At 41.4% G+C, this 21,523-nt stretch overlaps 1 protein-coding gene across 1 annotated transcript in view; it reads right to left on the bottom strand.

Moving 5' to 3' along the window:
* Nucleotides 1-21,523, bottom strand: part of SYNE2 (spectrin repeat containing nuclear envelope protein 2) — a 273,877-nt gene that overhangs the window by 51,098 nt on the left and 201,256 nt on the right. The window contains exons 79-89 of the mRNA XM_049770287.1: nt 20,113-20,283; nt 19,154-19,284; nt 18,225-18,429; nt 15,434-15,613; nt 14,222-14,350; nt 12,714-12,868; nt 12,480-12,624; nt 11,364-11,458; nt 10,004-10,238; nt 6,473-6,667; nt 2,670-2,795 (exon numbers count right to left, since the gene is read on the bottom strand). Of these exons, the coding sequence (XP_049626244.1) occupies nt 2,670-2,795; nt 6,473-6,667; nt 10,004-10,238; nt 11,364-11,458; nt 12,480-12,624; nt 12,714-12,868; nt 14,222-14,350; nt 15,434-15,613; nt 18,225-18,429; nt 19,154-19,284; nt 20,113-20,283 (1,767 nt within the window). The remainder of the gene's footprint in view (nt 1-2,669; nt 2,796-6,472; nt 6,668-10,003; nt 10,239-11,363; nt 11,459-12,479; nt 12,625-12,713; nt 12,869-14,221; nt 14,351-15,433; nt 15,614-18,224; nt 18,430-19,153; nt 19,285-20,112; nt 20,284-21,523) is intronic.

Below are 21,523 nucleotides of genomic sequence, written 5' to 3'. Positions count from 1 at the left end.
TGTGTAATCATTAAAAAAAAATTAAGTTCTTGGGAAAGAAACACTTCTAATTTTATAATTATTGAAGATAATTGAGAATGTAAGTTCCCCCGGACCCCCAAGGGGGGTGGCTGGAGCGATAGCACAGAGGGTAGGGCGCTTGTCTTGCACGTCTAGCATCCCATATGGTCCCTAGAGCCTTCCAGGAGCGATTTCTGGGGACAGAGTCAGGAGTAAACCTCTGAGCGCCACCAGATGTGAGGAGAGAGAGGGAGAGAAAGAGGGAGAGAGGAGAGAAAGAATGGGGTAGGAGAGAGAAGGGGGGAGAGAGGGAGATAGGAGGGAGAAAGGGAAAGAGATGGAAAGAAAGGAGGAGAGAAAATAAAAGAAGGGGGAGGAGAGGAGAGAGAGGGAGAAAGTAGATAGAGGAGAGAAGAAAGGAAAGAGGGAGAAGGGGAGAGAAAAGAGAAGGGAAGAGAGAATAGAGAAAGGGGAGAGAGGAAAGGGAGAAAGGGGAGAGAGGAAAGGGGAGAGATATGAAAGAGAAAGGAGAGAAGGGGGAGAGGAGAGAGAGAGAGGGAGGGAGAGAGAGAATGAGAGAGAGGAGAGAGAGAGAGGCAAGCCCCTGAACACAGCACCAAATATTTTTTTCAGTTGGGTGATGGTCTCATGAAAATCACTTAAACTAGACACATTTTTTACATGCTAAGTTTTCTTACAATAAAATAAAAAAGACAAAGGGGAAAAAAGTACTACTTTCTGGCACAAACAGAAATAACTCATTTTTACTTCTTTTTCTCTATTGAATACTAAATGAAGAAACAAGCAAACAAAAACCCCAACATTCTAAAAGGCTTTTGATGTCTTAAACAGCAAAGTTACAGCAAAGAAAGAGAGATGAGGAGTATTTGATCTGGGAATTATATTCATCCAAATTCTTATTTGTAAGCTTGCCTGTGTTCCACAAAGACTAGTTTTTGCTAGTGATATAAACCAGGCAGAATATCGTTCAGAAGAGTTTATGAAAATGCAAATTTGAGGGCTAAAGAGGAAGCTGGAGAATGTTCTTTGCAGTCTAGGTCTGATCCTAAGCCAGGGGTCTTCAAACTATGGCCCGCGGGCCACATGTGGCCCGCAGAGGAGTCTGATCCGGTCCGCCAGCAGTGAGCACTGTTTGGTTGCCAAGATACCTGCTAGCATATACATTCAGTGTATATCCAAATATTAGGAACCATGCACTCAAAATGGTAACCATCTTTGGTAGCACTTATGCCTGTGAACAGACTTTTTCAAGAATGAAACATCTGAAATCTCCAACCAGATCAAGATTAACTGATGCCCACTTGCATCACTTGTTATGACTGGCAGTAACAAATATGGAACTGGACATTGACCATCTATCTCATTAGCCAAAAGCAGGCCCACAGTTCCCATTGAAATACTGGTGCGTGATCTGTTTATTTATAAATGGTTTTCATTTTATTTATATAAGATATGTGCAGTGTGAGTAGGAATTAGTAGCTCATATAGTCCGGCCCTCCAGCTCTCTAAGGGACCGTAATCCGGCCCCCACTTTAAAAAGTTTGAAGACCCCTGTCCTAAGCACTGTCATAAACAACCTTGGGGGTCTGGAGCCATAAAACAGCCGTAGGGCATTTGCCTTGCATGTGGCCAACCTGGGACGGACCTACGTTCAATTTCCAGCATCCCATATGGTCCCCCTGATCCAGGAGCGATTTCTGAGTGCAGAACCCTGAGTAACCCCTGAGTACTGCTAGAAATGGCCCAAAAATCAACCCCCCTAAAAAAACCAAAACAATCTTGGGAATGCTATGTAAGGACTATCCCCCAAGTGCTGTCAAGTGTGACCCCAAACCAACAGTAATATCAGCACAAGCAACAATCCCCCTACTTATTTGTTAGTAAAATGAACTCTTTCCATGATTTAATCTCATTTCAAAGATGAGTTCACTTGATAAAGGACCATCTTTTTGGTGTGGGGGGCATTTGGGCCACACCCCGTGACACTCAGGGTTACTCCTAGCTATGCGCTCACAAATCGCTCCTGGCTTGGGGGACCGTATGGGCCACCGGGGGATTGAACCATGGTTCGTCCTAGGCTAGCACGGGCAAGGCCTTACCCCCTTGCGCCACCATCCGGCCCCAGAAAGGACCATATTTTCATGTAATCTCAGACTTCAAATCGCACATGACAGAGGAGGAGCAGAAAGAGGATCGGCAGGGCAAACCCCTCAAGAGTTTAAGAAGCGGATTTCTACAAAAAGGTTTTCTCATCTTCAGGAGCCAGACAGATAGCACAGCAGTAGGGAGAGCATTTGCATGTGTTCAGCCAGAGTTTGATCCCTGACATCCCATATGATACCCTGAGTATTGGGAGTAATTATGTAATAAATTAGGAGTAATTTATGAGTGCAGAATCAGGATAACCCCTGAGAATTGCTAGGTGTGGCTCCCAAACAAAACAATATATGTTTTTCTCATTATCACACACAGGTTAAAAAAAAACACACACACCTCTTTCCTTCTGAGACTAGATAAGAGATGAAGTGAAAATGTCTTCAAGTGATGATGAAACCAAACCTGAGTTTCGGCTAAGAGAGAGACACACACTCCAGCTTCTCAAATTGCAGTTAAAAGATTACACGGCAAACTACTCGAGATGTGAATACCTTGATCAGTTCTTTTTCTTTATGGAGGTCCTCATGAAGTTCTGGAAGAGGCTCTTTACTTTGCGCTGTTAAAACTCGCAGCCTGCTTTTCAGCTCCTTGATTTTCTTTTCACACTGCTCCCAAGTCTGTTTGGAAATAGGATTAAAATGGGTAAGTCCTTGGCTAGTGAAGAACGCACCTAATGATAGAAAAACTCACTTATGCACGCAATGGCTCTCTTCCTTTTCTAAGTCGCACGAAGCTCTAGGCTCAAGGAGCAGACAGGACACTGGCTTGGTTGAAAGCCTCTTGGTGGATTTAAGAACTACTCATTTCAACCACTGGAAAGGCACAGGCTTCGAAATATTTCTTCCTCTCACCCCATATCCCAAACATGTCTTAGAGATATTTCAAATCTGAAGTATTTGTGCCACGTGGACTAATGTTTAGTATCTTAGACCTCGGCACTGATAGCGTCACAAAGCATTCACCACTTTTCTTGTCTTCTTTTCCTTCCCCCTTAAAACAAATTTGTGTGAGAACCAAAGCCCCCTGGGCCTAGGACCAAGGTATCCCAAGCCCTCAGTAAAGCCACTGTAAAGTATTTTTCCACTTTACAACTTCCCCCTAGGCAGAGGATATTAACCCGAAGATAAAACTGCAAAATGTACTCTGTAAAGGGCACGGCCCTCCCTGTTCATCTGAAAGAGAGGAACTAGGTGGGTCCGAATGTTCCACCAGATAAGGACATGTTCCACCACACAAGGAAGCCTTCACACAAAGTTGAGTCAGCAATAAGTTGCGACATCAACCCTGAGCCTGATGTGATTTTTGATGTGATTTCTGTTCAAGTGGATGAAATGCTTGCATTATTGTCTTAACCAATGAAATGCGTGAATTGTTGAAGCCTGTAAATCTCTATCTAAACTGTTCAAAGAGTTAACTTGGGGCCCAGGTCACCTCCACTGGTTGGATGATACTGGGACCTGGGCTAGCCAAATAAACTCCCTTTTGCATCTTGCATGATCAGAGGTGGTCTCCGACTCTCAGTGCCAATGCGGGTGGTCAACTTGGACCCTAACAATTGGCTTTACACACCCTATCACTGCTGCACTCTCTACTTCTTACCATAGCTGTCACCTTCTGTATAAATCACCGGACAGCTTACACAATACTTTTTTTGGCCAGGGGTTGGATTTTGGGGTTGTGTTCAGGGCTACCCCAGTCTTTATGCTTAAAGCTCACTCCCTGTGATGCTCAGAGGACTACTTCCAATGCTGGGGACTGAACTGGGTCAGTTTTATGCAAGGCAAGTAGTATCTCTCTGACTCTCCAAAGCATTTTAACCTTGCTTCATTCATTCATTCATTTTGAAAAGGGAAGTCATCACTACCTTGGCCCCGCCTTTACCCCTACCTCACCAATGATTCGTGTTACCGTAGTGGAAGTCCAGCCCTCAAGGACTCTCCTTCCCCTCCCACTTCCCATCCTATATAAGGGGGGAACTGGGAAACCACGAGGTCTCTTGGTTCCGGTCCTATTCTGGAAATCCATTGACCCTGGCCATTCCGAATGGTCAGTATTAAAGCACTTTTCAAAGCTTTTCTGGGACCTCAGCCTCTTCATTTCTCTGCGTCGGGCAGCTAGATTAGGACGTCTGAATCTTTCATTTGGCGAGCCACCCAGGACTCCTCATCCTGCCTGGTACAGAGCTATGAACAGGTGGTCTGGTGAGTTCTGATGTGTGTGTGTGTGTGTGTGTGTGTGTGTGTGTGTGTGTGTGTGTGTGTGAGCATCTCTGCGTCGGGCAGCTAGATTAGGACGGTGGTCTGGTGAGTTCTGATGTGTGTGTGTGTGTGTGTGTGTGTGTGTGTGTGTGTGTGTGTGTGTGTGTGAGCATCTCTGTGTCGGGCAGCTAGATTAGGACGTCCGAATCTTTCAATTTCATTATCTCAATGATACTAACCTTGGGAGGCAGACAGAGAAACATTACTATCACATTTAAAATGGGAAACAGGTCAGAGAGATGGTACAGGGGTTAAGGCTCATGCCTTGAACACCTTGGTTTAAACCCTGGCATTACATATGATCCCTAATCCCTACTAGAAGTAATCTCAGAACAGAGCCACGTGTAAATCCTGAACACTGATGGGTGTGACCCCCTAAACAAAACAACAAAGAAAAATTAACCTAAGCGCACAGCTTCTCTGCCAATGCCATTGTTTTTATACCATGTCTTTCCCTTAAGCTTCATATGAATCAGCACGCAGCTGTATTTTCAACTGAAGGGTGCTCATAAATGGATTCTATTCCTCAGGTTACTAAAACTAAAGACTATTCTATTCCTCAGTAAAAGTGATACCTAAACACACTTGGGTTGTTTTGATTCCTTGATAATATCTTATATAAGAGAAGTTAACTGGAGGCCAGAGAGATAGCATAGAGGTAGAGCATTTGCCTTGCAAATGGCAGACCCAGGATAGACTGGGTTCAATCCCGAGCATCCCATATAGTCTCCAAAGCTTGCCAGGAGCAATTTCTGATCAGAGAGCCTGGAATAACCCCTGAGCACTACCAGGTGTACCCCCCCTCCAAAAAAAAAAAAAAAAGAGAGAGAGAGAAAAACTGTCTAGTAACATCAATTATCTGAAAAACAACCAAGAAGAAAACAGAAACTATTTAGTCTTTTCACAAAACTATATTTACCATCATGCTTATTAACAAGGTAGATGGAAAACAAATGTTTGCTAGTTAATACATTTCACCTCGATCATATATGCCCAACATGAAACCTTCTTATTTATAATAGAGATTCGCAGGACCTAACAGTATATATTTATTCCTTATGCAGACAGAATCTGAATAAAGCTCAGTTACCTGATATACTTAACAGGTTAGAAATGGACTGGAAGGAACAAGTATGCTTTGAATAACAAAAGCAAAAATAGCATAATGTAGGAGTAACCCCTGAGCATCAAATGGGTGTGGTCCCCCCCAAAAAAAACCCCCAAAATAGCATAATGTTAGCAAGAAAGAAAAACCCATAAAGATTATATAGAACTCAAAAAATATTATTGAGTGAGCCATAGCTCAAAGTAGCTCAGAATTCTTGAGAACAACTTTATATATTTTAGCACAGCAAAATGATAATGATTTTTCTACTAATGACTCAAAATTAGATATTTCTGGTTCTTACCATAAGCTATCCGGGAAATTCACCTACCGAGAAAAGTACATTCTCTTTCTGGTGACAGCAGAAAGATGAAGGAGTACTATATTTATTTTCATGTACTTAAAGGCAGACCATTAGTTTTATGAATTGAACTGAATTGGACTTTCACTGAGAATGAGTAAGTTTTCTATTTTTTTTAAAGTAAACATAAAAGGGTCAAAGAGATAGCATGAAGGTAAGGCATTTGCCTTGATTGCAGAAGGGTGGTGGTTCAAATTCGGGCATCCCAAGTAGTCCCCTGAGCCTGCCAGGAGCCACCCCTGAGTGTTGCCGGGTATGACCCAAAAACCAAAAAGAAAAAAGTAAACATAAAAATGGAAGCTCATATATTTATATACTTATCATTGAATTTATTATTCATATTATTATTATTTTATGTTTAGTAATTGACATGACACAAGGATTGATTAGTAGAACTCAAAGTTTCTTGGAAAATTCCAATAAAGTGATTTTCCAAATTATTCTTATCTTCATACAATAAAAATTCTATAGAGTTCAATATCACTAATTATATTCAGAACAAACACTGATTATATTACATCCAATACTGTACTTGCTTATCATGGGTGGAAAAGAAAATAATGAATTTACCTCTAGCATATTCTGGAGGTACTTCTTTAGTTCTTCTACTTGCAGCTTTGTGTCCTTCCAACTGTCTTGAAGTTGACAGATTCTCAGGCTTATTGATTCTTTAGTTTCCAGGTCTGCTGTTTCCTGTAAATTTTTTCCAGTTTCCAGGGTCAGGGTATAGGTGGTCTGCCATCTCTGAAGATGAATTTCTTTATCCTAAAGAAAAAAGAAAATGACTGAAGCCTCGATGGTTGTGTTCAAGTGTGATTGTGTCTATTTGTCTTGTTTTACCTCAGAATTTTCTTAAATCTGAGACAAATTTGCTGAGAATATAGACACAATCACACACACAAAAATAATGTTTTACCCTGAGAGACAGCATACTTACTATGCATCAACTGATGTGCTCTTTAAGAATTGGCTAGAGAACAGATTTTTTAGTGTAGTGACTGAACACAGGAAAAATAAAAACAAAAACAAAAAACCACACACCATAAAAGTATGCATGATAAATGGATTGACTATAAAGAAAATACTTATAGTGTCAGACTTGAAATTAAGAGCAAATATTCATGATCATGATACAAAAGTAAGCTTACTCTTGGGGGCTAGAGTGATAGTATAGCAGGAAAGGGAATTTGTCTTGCATATGTTCGACTGGGGCTCAACCCCCAGTATCACTCAAAAATTATCGCTCAAACCTGCCAGGAATGATTCCTGAGTGCAGAGCCAGAAATAACACAAGCACTGCTGGATGTGGGCACCCCCGATAAACAGACAAAAAGGTAAATTTACTCTTAATCTACAGGAATAGAATGTGACACTATGCTAAACATATTTAAAAGGAGACACTTGAAAAAGGTAAAAAAAAAAAAAAAGTATAGGGTCTCTAGTGACAGTATAGTGGGTACGGCTATTTATTGCATGTAGCTGACCTGGGTTTAATTAGTGACATCCCATATGGTCCCTGAGTCTACCAGGAGTGATTCCTGAGCAGAGTCAAAAATAACTTCTGAGCACTGCTGGGTATGACCCAAATACAAAAAAAAAAAAAGTATATAGTTAAGGTTACTATGAGCCTTATGCATTAAATGTGCATTATTATATGCACTAAGGAAACAACTTTAAAAATTCAATTTGAGTATCAAACAATTCGAGTATCTTACTTTACAAGAGATTGAAATGAATGATTTCATCCAAAAAGCACTTGGTTTCCTGAGAAAAAGAATTAGTTTTGTTTTCTTTGGTGTTTGGACCATACTTGGCTGTGCTCAGGGCGCACTCCTATCTCTGGACTAAGGAATCACTCCTGGTGGGGTTCTGGGTACTATAGATAGAGCACCAGGGATCCATTGGTTGGCTGTACAAAAGGCAAATATTCTACTCACTATACTATAGTTCTGGCCCAGTTTTCTTTGTTACCTGTTCTAAATAAGATTCTTCATCTTCAAATATCTCAAGGTGGACATAATATAAATGTTTTCCTCAAAGGAAGCGGATAATTATAATAAAAAACAAAACACTGCAGCATTGATTTGGGAAGTTGATTCTGAGAAGTTTGAAATAATCAAATGCGGGGCCAGAGAGATAGCACAGTGGTAAGGCATTTGCCTTCGATGCAGAAGGATGGTGGTTCAAATCCCAGCATCCCATATGGTCCTCCGAGCCTGCCAGGAGCGATTTCTGAGCATAGAGCCAGGATTAATCCCTGAGCACTGCCTGGTGTGACCCAAAAACAAAACAAAACAAAAAAATAGTAATCAAATGCAAAGAAACTGAGCATAAGGAAGAGAGGGGAGAGGGGAGAAGGGAGAGGGAGTGGGGAGAAGGAATAGGAAGAGTGGGGAGAGGGGAAAGGGAAAATGGGAGAAGGGAGAGGGAAGGGGGGTCCATGACTTGATATCCAAACAGTATTACATGCTTGTCCTAATAGTATTGCTTAGGTACGTCCCTTAGCCAGCTCACTATGCAAACAGCCAGCAGAATTTCTACTCTTTCCTAATCTTGTCCCCAGCACAGAATTCACCTAGAAACTCAAGCCAGAAATGGAGACTTCATCTTACATTGTTTTGTGGCTTAATCCAATGAGGATCATTGCCTAGGGCAGTGCTCTTCAGTCATTGGCTCATGAACTTGTGCTGCTCTGCCCGTGTAGAAAGGTGGAAAAAAATCACCGATTTACCCTCTTGATAAGAACTGTCATCCGGTGGCCTGGAATGCACAACCCTGCTAGTCCACAGGTGTTAAAATGTTGAAGAGTGATGCTCAAGGGCCATTCCTGGCAGTACAGCCCTGTAATAGGGGAACCCTCCAAGGCAGCATCCTGTAGTGTCAGGATAAATGGACACCAGGACTTGAACCCCTGATGGTGACATGCAGGCCTGGGACAGAAACCCATTCTGGCTTGAACACTCGGTTCAAGTTCTATATCATATTCCCAGAAACTACTCAATCAAAAATCACTACCCAATCTTGTTTTAATAACAATATTCTTTAATATAATCTAATATTTTCTTGTTTACTTATTACTTTATCTAGTCAGATCCCTGAGAGCATGTTTATTCTCTTAGTCTACCCAAACATCCAACACTTCTATCAGTGGCCAGCTCAGAGCTGGTATCAGTCCCTGAAGATTGAATGAAGAAAGATCGAATGAATGAAGAAAGCGAAGAGAGGATTTCAGAGAGTTGAGTTGGGTTTAACTGTTTTCCTTCAGTTAAGAGTGCAAAACCACTTGCCTTGCATGGGGCCAATTTCATTTTGATCCCAACATTTGCCAGGAGTGATCCTGAGCATATCCTGTCCCCCTACCCCCCATGGTGGTTCAATGCCTAAATGGAACATGCCCTGGAAATGGCCTGCTAATCCTGACAGTCCTATTTTCATCAAACAACTTGTTGAGGAGGGGGTGTCTGGGAATGGCTCAGTGGCAAAAGGGCCTGCACTACCATCACTGTGTCCTCTACTGTTTGGGATCCACTATAGGCAAGCTTCAGAGCTGAAGGTATGACTTCTGGTGCATTCTACAACCTTGTGTGTGAGCATGGCATCTAAGTGTGTGTTAATTTCTAGCCATTGCAACAATAGGGAAGGGAAACAGAATCAACTAAAGAATCATTTAGGGTTTAGGAAATTATGCAAAGGGCTGAAGCCATCCCTCCATCTGTTTCTTCATTTTTGGGGGGCCAGGACCACTGGTGCTCAGGGCTTATTCCTGGCTCTGAGCTTAGTGATCATATCTGGAGGGGCTCAGGAGACCACATGGGACTCTGGGGGACTGAACCCAGGTTGGCTGCCTGCAAGGTAAGTGTCCTATCTTGGTAAGTATCTTACTTTATCTCACCAAGGTAAGTAACCTACTGTATTATCTCCCTGGAGTGCATCCTAATTCACTTTATTCTTATTCCTCCAGCCCCCCAAACTGTCACTAGTTCTGGATGAATGGGTGGGATGGGTATCAGATCTCTAATGTTTGGGCTATGGTCCACTTCCACCATAGAGATCATATACAAACACACTTTGCCGGAATGACCATATGTTCACACACACTACCTTTAGCTCCTGGAGTAGACTCCTGGCCTGACAGAGGCTGTAGCAATCCTGGTCTTTCACTGCCGACAGTAGGTGGCGGGTGTTGGTGAGGAAACGAAGCAAAGCTGCCTCAGGGGAGATAAAGGACTTCCACTGTCTCACCAGCTTGTCGATGTTGTTCTTCCTCTGTCCGATGCCCCAGGCAGCTGCCTGCCATTGGTCCTTCAGCCTTGCGAACTTGGAAACAAATTCCGGGCTTGGGAAAAACAGATACATGTGAATTCAGACAGGAACATAAAGGCGAAATAAATAACTATCAACGCATAATAGAAACTTAGCATTGCTACACAATCCTCAGTGTGTATGGGAAAATAAATTCTAATCCTTCATTGTTTCACTTAAATATGATGGGGGAGCTTGGGGGTGAGTGGACTGAGAAAAGCTTTTAGCATGTGACTGGTGTAACCAACATTTTCTCAAACTAACCAAAGTTTGAAACCCATCACACCAAATGCTGTATGGAAACAAAACACTAACCCAGGATAAAAGCACAAACAGTCCCTTGGTAACGCTCTTCAGTACTTCAAAACTTTTCATGGAAATTCAGCAATAAAGGTCATGCTTCCTGTAACTGCTCAGTGACTTCTTTCCCAGATAGGTATTCATATTTTTTGCATGATAAGATCTTTCATTTATTACAAGGATAGTCACACTTTCTTGTACTGATCACACCAAAACCAGTTTATTATCTTGGAACAAGCTTAAAATTAATATTTCATTAAAAAATTTGAAAGTTAATGCTTTGGAACTTGGAAGAAAGAGGCTTAGGAATTTTAATTACTTTTAAAGAGATTCTCTGAAGAGATACTCGGAAAGATTTAGAGTTAGGGATGGGTGCACTGTTCGGAAGAATACATAACCTGAGGCAGATGGCCATCTAGTGGTGTCTGCAAGAGGCCAGAACCTCTTGGTTCCCAGCTACCTGAACAGGTCTACTAGAGGTGACATCTAGGACACTGCTCTGCCAGATTACTATTACCCAGTGACTCCAATGTCAGGCACAAAGCCCAGGAAGAAATCTTTTCTTTCACAACTCTGACAGCATTACCTGCCATTAGGAACGGAGTATTAATGACAGAACACCTTCAGATGGCCAATATAGGTAAACACTATAGCTCATTCCTTTGGGATAGTGCCTGGTCTGCTAATTCCACCTTCCCCAGGAGAAGTGCCCTGAAGAATTGATGGCCATATAGCAAGACCTCATTTTAATGGAGTGTCCAGAGAAGGACCTGCTGGGGCCACTGCCACTGCCACAGGGGGTAGCCCAACCTTGGACACCTCCCAAACCCCAACTGTCACAGGTGTCAATACTGCTTACCTATTTTCTCTTTCAGTTGTGTCCAGGAGTTGTAAAGAATGAGTGACGTAGAAATCAGCAATTGCTTGGTTTATAGACACTTCAGCTTCTAACATCTGTATAGGAGTTAAGATAAGCAGCGTCAACTTGGAGAATTTATATTATTAAATCTAAGACAAATCTCTTAAAATTGAGGCTCAAGAAGAATAAAGGAAATTATTATGTTTCAAATCATTCGAGCTTAACATTGACAAAATGCTCAACCCCAGCATAAATATCACTGGTGAGAGTAATCTTGGAAACAAACAGATCTGGCGGCAATATTTCCTATCTGCTTGAAGAGGAAGAAAGTCAGATATGAAAAGGTCTAGCCAGTCAGGTGTTATTTTACTTTTTTTAATTAAAAAAAATGGAGGTGGGAGGAGTGGTACAGCCACTCCTGATTGAGCTCAGGGCTTATTCCTACCTCTGAACTCAGGAATTATTCCTGGTAGTGTTCAGGGGACCCTATAGGATGCTGGGGATCAAATCTGGGTCAATTGCATGCAAGGCAAGTGCCCTACCTGCTGTACTATTGCTTCAGCCCCTACCAGTCAGTTTTTTTGAATGGATAAATTTCACTTTCACGGAATCATTTTAACACTGTCATTATAAGATAGTTACATAAAGTTAAGGTGACCAAAAGAGGCAAAGTTCTGAAATTCAGAATTTGCTTCCTATAACTGTAAGCAAAATTGGGAGCTGTTAAATTCATAATACTGTAATCATTATACCAGAGGGTTCTATATTTTAGAGAATTTATTCCACGAAAATGCAAAGATATGTTAAAGTGCATTTGCACCCCGTGGTACAATGTCTGCTTTCTCTGGAGCAAAGTTGAACTCAATAATTCTACCTTTTGTGTACATATAGGCCTTTTTTTTTAAATTACTGAAAGCATAGAGCAGTAAAAGAAATGCTAAATTTATGAAAAGTGTGTCAATTTTACAAATGAACAACTGACACATCAGTCTTGTTCAAGACCTACACGCCATAGGTACTGATATGTTACAGGCTTTCCCACTGTCACTTAAGTCTCTCATTTCCGGTCTCTTCCCCTGAGGCAGGATGCCTTGCTGGCAGAGGGCAAGGGCTTACCTCGTAGGTTTTCTGTTGTTCCAAGAGGGCTGGGAAGCTGTGGGCAAGATTCACCAGGAGTTCCCTTTCGATCTTCTCTAAAAGCTGGACCCACTTTTCACAGTAGTGCACAAACTTTTCATTCAATCCAACTCCCTGAAGTTCACTACAAAGATTTCGAAACACAAACAAGTTTAAGGTCTAAGCATCAATTTGTCCTAAGTGGGGACGGAACAGTTGGGCCTGGGCTCTCACCTGCAGCGCTCCAGTGCTGTGGCCGTGGCTCTAATCCACTGCCGGTTCACATTCTGCAATGTCTTTGTGGCTATATCACTGAGTGGGAGCTTGAGGCTGACTTCATTCAAATGTTCAACTTTGGGGGCCTGGGCCGTCAGTGCCAGTACAGAAGTCTATAGAGAAAAATCAAATTTCCAATTGCTGGATGACATGACACACCTCGATCAGTGGCTCCCTCTACCCCCAGCAGTGGGCAAGATCACCCCCCAGGGGGTACAGAACCGTCCGGGGATAGTATCTTTGGGCACAGGGTACATTTGGAAGAATATATATATATATATATATATGTATATTCATATGTATGTATGTATGTATGTAAATACACATAATCTCGGAAAGGTAGACCAAGTAAGTTTGGGAACCTCTGCTCTAGATTATACCTTCATCTTCTTTTTTTTTTTTTTTTTTTTTTTTTTTTTTTTTGTGGTTTTTGGGTCACACCCGGCAGTGCTCAGGGGTTATTCCTGGCTCCAGGCTCAGAAATTGCTCCTGGCAGGCACGGGAGGACCATATATGGGACGCCGGGATTCGAACCGATGACCTCCTGCATGAGAGGCAAACGCCTTACCTCCATGCTATCTCTCCGGCCCCATACCTTCATCTTCTACCCATTTTACACAGACAATACATAAATGAAAGGGCAGACTGCAAAAAAACCAAAAAAATAAAAAAAAACAACAACCAGAAAGTAGAAAAACAAAACAAAATTTCCCTTTTATTTAATTATTAAATAAACTCTTATTTACCAAAATAGGTGATGTGATGGTCTAGACTGTGTTAAATCTAAATTTCTGACTTTTGGCTTAAGACTGAGTATTAGTCTTTAGGAGTTTGCAAGATAAGTATTATTTATTTCTTTTGTTTTGTTTTTGTTTTTGTTTTTGGGCCACACCCAGTGACGCTCAGGGGTTACTCCTGGCTATGCGCTCAGAAGTTGCTCCTGGCTTGGGGGACCATATGGGATGCCAGGGATAGAACTGCTGTCCGTCCAAGGCTAGCGCAGGCAAGATAGGCACCTTACCTCTAGCGCCACCACCCGGCCCCATATTTATTTCTTCTGATCATTTATGTTAACTACACTACACATTTCAAGAAAAATAAAGGATAATTATATGTATAATTAATATAATAGGGTATTTCATCTATTCTGTGTATCTTTATTTGGAAATATTCAACTACTGTAATTAAATACTTGCTATTGTTTGGGTTTTGAAAGGAACTGGCAAAGGCCAAGATGTTAAAATCTATTAAAATTACTTTAGAGCATTATAGAATTCCTATGTTGTCATACTCTTTTAGACAATAGAGAAAAGGACAGATTTGGTAAATGACTATGCTTAAGTGTTACAATGCAAAAAAGGGGGGGGCTAGGGTAAAAAGAGTTATAATACAAACAGAATCTATAATGCAACAATAATTATTTTCTATTCTATGAGTTTAAACCTTTATGAACCAATTAGCAATACCAGGAGTAGGTCAGGATTTTCTTCTCTCTCTTGCTGATAGAGTTCATTCAAATTCTCATCTTCACGAATAATAACATCTTTTAAAGATTCTAGCTGGTCCTCAAAGTCCTTGAATTCTGATAGAACAAACTAGACAAAGAGGGTTTCATTAGAAATTGGGGATGTGTAGCATTAGGATGCTTACCTTGTATGAGTCTAATCCCTTGCGTCCTAAATGGCCCCTGCACCCTGCCAGATGTGGACTCCCCCCAAAAAGAGAAATTATTTTCACATGCATATATACAGAATTGTAGGGTGGGGTGGGCCACACTCAATGATGCTCAGGGGTATTCCTGGCTTAATTGTTAGGAGAGACCCCTAGGGGTGTTCAAGGGAGCACTGAAGGATAAAAGTTCAATTCATTTCTAATTCTCATCAACTTGCCATAATATTGACTATTTGGAGATGTATGTTTAGAATCTCTTAATTTTACTTCATGCCTTTGGCAAGGCACTGGGCCTTCAAGAATGAATGGATTAATTGCTTGAAGGGGTCCCCCAGGCTTCCAGAAAAGGAGTACTAAATACCCTGGCTACCTCAAAGTTATTTAAAAAAAATCCTTTTCCTTGCTGACACTGAAAAGTACCAGCTTCATGGAGCCCCAATGGTCCCATTAATCTTTTCTTGGGCAACCTCTTCACTAAAGACTTTTCAGAAGATGAATAAAAACATCATATAAATCATGCTTTCATTAGCGATTCAGTTATCCCACTTGGAAATATAAAAAACTGTGAGAGCCAAACAATGTATTTAATATCAAATCTCACTTCAAAGAAATGTTCAAATAAAGAAATGTTTGGGTGTGAGCATTAATTCAAAGCACAGGCTTTATGTGTAGGAGTTTGAGATTGCATCCCCAATATTCCATGACCCCCAACCATTGCAGGAAATGAGCCTTCTCTAGAGGGAGCCATCAAGCATGGCTGGATGTTGCCCCCAACACACAAAAATAAACAAAAAAGAAGTGTTTGCTTAAGATCTGGCCATTGCCCCTGTGATTGAAGGATCTTGTTAGGTCGTAAACAAGTATCTTTATTCAGGGTATCTTTATTCTGCAGGTCCCCTAAGGAGGCCCCCACAATGCAGGATAACTAGCACTTTATGAGATCCAAGGGATTGGGAATAGGGTGCAAACATTTGGGAAAACAAGTTTAACGGAAAAAGGAGATGAACCTCAAACTCGTTGGCTTTCACAAGCAGCATCTTTTCCAGGTACGACACCCTCCGGAGGCAGTGCTGTTGACCACAGAGGGGCATGTGCGTGCTGCCCTCTGCAGGTGTGGGGAGACGGTGCAGGAGAGCTGAGTTCTGAAGGAAAGCTGCTTTGGTCTTCTGCAGGTCTTGCTGCAGCTCCTGCGGGAAGAAAGGAACAGAAACTTATTTCTTCTTCTTTATATCGCATCAATCTCTGTCTTCTACTGCTCCCAGCATAGTGAGAATTTCTGACCTGATATCTGGGGCAGGAGATTTTGTTATTTGTTGGAACACTGGTCTTACCCAAAACAAAGGCATTTTCCCAGTTTCCTCTTTCCTTTTCACCAATCACTTTGACATGTAAAAATCTACTTAGACTAAACTAGATTAGTTTGAAAGGTACTTTTGTCTCTCACTGGACCCTTCCCCTATGGGTTGGGTTTGATCTGGTCAATAAAGAGAGGTTTTGAATTGGGAGATTTAGAAACCATGAGGTGAGCATGGCAACTCTACCTCAGACCCAGTCATGGGGAGTTGGAAATTTGGCATGTGGGATATTTTGACAGTTATTGATTATTTCAAAGAGCTGAGAAATCGAAACTTCTTTGTTTGATGCACAACACAGGTGCTGTTTTGAAAACTGTCATGTAAGAACTGAAACAGAACTAGAACTAAATCACAGAGCTGGGTCTTTTATGTTATAGAAACTGAAGATCATTTGGATTGGAGTGTGTTTAATATTTCTTATGACTCAACTGAAGGATAAGCCTCCCCCAAAATGTTCAATATAGACTTCTTCTTCTATGTGTCACCTTGACATGCTCAACTGAGGTTGATTCAGGCTCTGTGGATCTCAAAAGAAACTGACTTGCCCTGACTTTAAGGCAAGCAAATGAATTTAGGATAATCTCCAGAAATAACTTTTCTATTTGAAAAAACACCACACTTCACTGAAGGATCATCACAGATTTCGTGACAAATGTTTTTGCAAAAACAAAAAAAAACAGCAGGATGTGACCATCACAAGAAGTCTTTTTTTCTCTGTTACTTGTTTTAAATTGTGCTGGCATTACTTAAAAACATGGTGCGATGATTATGTAGTGGGTTGGTCATGAAGTGAAATATGGCATCCAAGATGGGGCAATAAACATCTCTAACACCTACTTTGCCAAATGAAATAATCCCCTTCTTATTAATAGTCCCCAATATCTCTTCCAGATACCCCAGGGTTCTGTTTCATTGATTCACTCAGAATATAAATCCCCACTCTGTCACATGTACTCTAGTATTTAGAACTATGAACATTTTCTATATCTAGGTGACTAAATTTGGGTTTTAACTCCTATTAATCTGTCTAGTGTTAAATTTATTTGCTTAACCAGCCTGGGGCTGAAGCAGAGAAGAAGACCTTGTGTTCTGCAGAATATTTTGGGTTTTTATATTGATTGCATTTTAAGAATCAATGTAGAAGAGACTTTTCTTGCTCTACTTCATATATTCAGCCACTCTGGCATAGATAACTGTCTATAAAGCTAAGGGTTTATTTCGGGGCTCTCAGTTCTGTTACACTGACCTAAGAGTTTATCTTGATTTCTGTATCACACTGCACTGTGGTTATTCTCATTTTTTCCCCCTTACAATCATTTTGGCTATTTAGGTGAGTTTTAAATTTTCATGCAAATCTTAGTAGAACTTATTTTAAGCCAGTGAAGAATGTCATTGGAATTTTGATTGATGGAATTTTCTTAAATCTTAATGCTTTAGGTAGGATGATTGATTTGAGAATATTAATTTTTTTTGGGGGGGCACACCGTGGCCCAAGGTGATGCTCAGGGATTACTCCTGGCTATGCACTCAGAAATGGCTCCTGGCTTGGGGGACCATATGGGACGCCCAGGATCAAACCCAGGTCAGTCGTATGCAAAGCAAATGCCCTACCGCTGTGCTATCACTCCAGCGCCAAGAGTGAAATTTTTTTTTGGAGGGGTAGTTTTTGGGCCACACCCGGTGACACTCAGTGGTTACTCCTGGCTATGTGCTCAGAAATTGCTCCAGGCTTGGGGACCATATGGGATGCTGGGGAATAGAACTGCAGTCTGTCCTGGGTTAGTGTGTGCAAGGCAAACGCCCTACTGCTTGCACCACTGCTCCAGCCCCTTTAGTTTAGTTTTTATTTATTTATTTAGTTTACTCAGTAAATATTTATTTACTCAGCATCCCTACAGTAAAGCCTTATATAGATGGTAGTGAATTCATGATTATATCTACAGCAGGAAATTTAATACCTATTGTTCTTAGACAAATACATTCAGTTGAGAAACCTTCACTTCTTTTTTTTTGCTCAGGGATTACTCCTGGCTCTATGCTCAGAAAACGCTCCTGGCAGGCTCAGGGGAACATGTGGGATGCTGGGATTCGAACCATTGTCCTTCTGCGTCTAAGGCAAACGCCCTACCGCTATCTCTCCAGCCCAAGAAACCTTGACTTCTATTTGAGACTTCATAGAAGACATATACTTTAGAGATTCACCTAGCAGAATGAAAGGGGGACACTTGGGACCAGGTGGTGGGAGATGTCCTTTCCCAGCTGCCAAGATCAAGTCTTTGTGCTGCCACCTGGTCTCTCAACCTTACACACCCTAGCCTTGCCCATATTCCACATAACCGCTCAAGATCACGTATCCTGATCGCTGTGTTCTGTCTAGTCCTCTGATCCAGGTTGTGTGTAGGGTCACCCTGACTTGGGCTTTCCCAGTGGCTGCTACACCAACCTTTAAGTCCTGCACAGCTGGGGTCAGGATCTCTGCTAGATTGTTTCTAGACATGTTAATGTTTGCCAGCTGTTGGTACTTTGCCTCCTGTAGTTCCAGTCTGGCCACAGCTTCAGCATGAGCACTATCATAGGCCTTCCAGAGCTGCAGAAGGCTCTGAGCCTTTTGCAACTGGTCTGCAATGTCTTGATTCACCTGGGTCCATCTGTCAGGGTGACAAGAAGATAAGAAATCTCATACCACCATTTCCCTTACTCACAAAGCATAAAGTCATATACACTCTACCAGTAAATGATCAGCAGCAGATGAGTCATTAAGAAGACATTGCTGAATGCCCCTTTTTGTTTTATACTAAAGGTATCACTATTATATACATAGAATTTGGAAATCAGTTATTTCACTGATTTTGTACTTCTTAACAAAATGTCTGAGTATTAAGAAATATTTACTGCGTTATAAACATCTCAGGAAAAAACAGAGGATACAGTAAACTGAATAACCCATGGGACAGTAACTGAGAGAAACTTCTATCTTATTGAGGGGGCAGTATTTAAATATTTAATTTCTGGACACATCAATTTATTTTCCATTTACAGTAGCATCTTGTTTCTGATATAGCACAATAGAAATAAAATAAACTGATTTTGTTTTATATATAGACCCTTAGACTTTGCCTTCCTTTCCCAATTATTTTTCATGTTATTGATTTAAAAAGTAAGTTAAATAAAAATGGCTGTACATAATGGTCAGGGGTTACTCCTGGCTCTGCACTCAGGAATTACTCCTGGCAGGCTTAGGGGACCATATGGGATGCCAGGAATCGAACCACCATCCGTCCTGGGTTAGCTGCGTGCAAGTCAAATACCCTACTGCTATGCTATCACTCTGGCCCCTCCAAGCTATTATTTAAATTAGATCTTAAAGCATACCTTGTATAGATATCCTGGCATTTCTTTTTGATTATTTCAGCAACTGAAGGACAGTAATCTTCGAGCTTTCGAGTAACTTCGTGGAGTTTATCCCAACTCCCTTCACTGCTCTCAGCTTCATCTTGAAGAGACTGAGAAAAGACAGCAGAACAATTACTTCTACAATGACCTGGAAACTTCCAAGTCCCTCCTATATCACTACAATATTAACATTCGAAACTTATTAGAAGTGGGTTAATCTATAAAAAAATATAAAGAGGGGGCTAAAGAGATAGTACAGCAGTAGGGAATTTACTTTGTATCTGGCTAAGTTGCTTTTGATTTCCAGCATTACATATGGTCCCACAAGTCCCACTGGGAGTGATCTTGGAGAGCAAAAGAAAAAGAAATCTCTCTCTCTCTCTCTCTCTCTCTCTCTCTCTCTCTTTCACACACACACACATGTATAGACATCTTTAAACATTTACACATCTTTAAAAACTTAGACATCTTTAAATTGTGAAGACAAACATAGAAAATTCTTTTCTAATTTTATGGACATTATCTGAAGAGTTCTCCTCATTTGACTCATATGATTAGTTTCAGAATTTCAAGCTAGACTTTTCCACAGTTAAAAGTTATTAATTATTGAGTTTTGGTCATACACTATCCCACACTTTTCACCAATACATATTTTCCACCACCAATGTTCCCAGTGTCCCTTTCACTCTACTCCTTACCTTCCCCCCACTTCCTGTCTGTCTCTGTGGCAGCCATTTTTCTTTTCTCTCTCTCTCTCTCTCTCTCTCTCTCTCTCTCTCTCTCTCTCTCTCTCTCTCTCTCTCTCTCTCTCTCTCTCTCTCTCAAGTTAAATTGTTGATGGTGCTATTTAAGAGACTGTTTTGTGTTTCTCTATAGAAAGTGTCAAATCAAAGGTGTCTGTTCCACTGGGAACTTCCCACCACAGAAACATGGTCTACCTGTAAGCTCTGCACCTGGCCCTGCAAGGCCTCCAAGGACAAGACCACAGGCTTGCTCTGCTCCACACAGTAGCAGAATCGGATCGTTAGCACATTCACTTCATCAAGGAGTTTATCATACGTTTTCCACTCCTGTAACACAGACTGCATGGAGGGCTTGAGCTCATTGACCTGTAGGAAAATTGGAAACACATTGAGAGGATAATTATGAGGTTTTTTGCCCAATAAGGATCCCAAAATCAAAGCCAACTTAGACATTTCTATGCGAGAGCACTAGAGGACCATGAGTGAGTGATCAACTCAAAGTGAAGTCAAGGATCAAAAAGAACAGAGAAGGGCTGGAGCGACAGCACTGTAGTAGGGCGTTTGCCTTGCACATGGCAGATCCACAACGAACCTTGGTTTGATCCCTGGTATCCCATATAGTCCCATGAGCCAGGAGCTATTTCTGAGCACATAGCCAGGAGTAATCCTTGAGCATCACCCGATGTTGCCCAAAAATAAAACAAACAAATGAAAAACCAAAAAAGAACAGAGAAGACCAAGTTTAAGAGAGCTAAGTAGAAAGAGCCTTCGGGCTAGATTACGAAAGGGTCCTCAAACTATGGCCCGTGGGCCATATCCAGCCCACTGAGGACATTTATCTTGCCCACCAAGTGTTTTTACCTCCACTGCCTGTTCTGCTTAGGAAGCAGACCCAACTCATCCTGGCCTGCAGTGCGCATATGTGGGATGTGCAGCTGCACTCTTTGACTGCCCTCCTCCTCTCTCTCTGTCTCTGGACTCCTCCTCTCAGTCTTGAGCAAGTGTCCTCAAACTAAAATCCATGGGCCACTATTGTTCATAGATTTTTTTTTTCAAACTATAGTCTGGCCCTCCAACTGTCTGAGGGACAGTGAACTGGACCCCTCTTTAAAAAGTTTGAGGACCCCTGGAGAAGATCAGCAGGGGAAACATGCCAGAAAAAGAATCAGAGTCTGTGTGTGACACCTTTTCAGAGTGGGGCAAATTACTTCAAATTCTTCTATCTCTTCACTCATGAAACAGATAATAAGTAAAAAGTCAATAAAAATGTCTGAAAAATGCTCTGAAAAATGAAAGATGTAAATGTGACATATTAACTGCCATTAAGCCTAATTTCCCTTATAGAGCAATGGAAGATAATCTACTTGGTCAAAATGACAAGCAGTGGTTGAACAACAGTACAGTCGATAAGGCATTTGCCTTGCACAAGGATGACCTGGGTTCAATTCCTAGCAACCCTTATGATTTGCTGAACCCTGCCACGAGTGATCCCTGAGTACAGAGCCACGAGTAAGCCCTGAACACAAGGTGTGGCACAAAACCAATCCAAACCAAAATCCAAAACAAAAACAAGTAAAAACCCCCAAATGACTGGCAAGTCAAAAGT

Source organism: Suncus etruscus, chromosome 3, assembly GCF_024139225.1.
Source record: "Suncus etruscus isolate mSunEtr1 chromosome 3, mSunEtr1.pri.cur, whole genome shotgun sequence".
Taxonomy (NCBI): domain Eukaryota; kingdom Metazoa; phylum Chordata; class Mammalia; order Eulipotyphla; family Soricidae; genus Suncus; species Suncus etruscus.
This window is presented reverse-complemented; position numbering and strand designations above follow the sequence as displayed.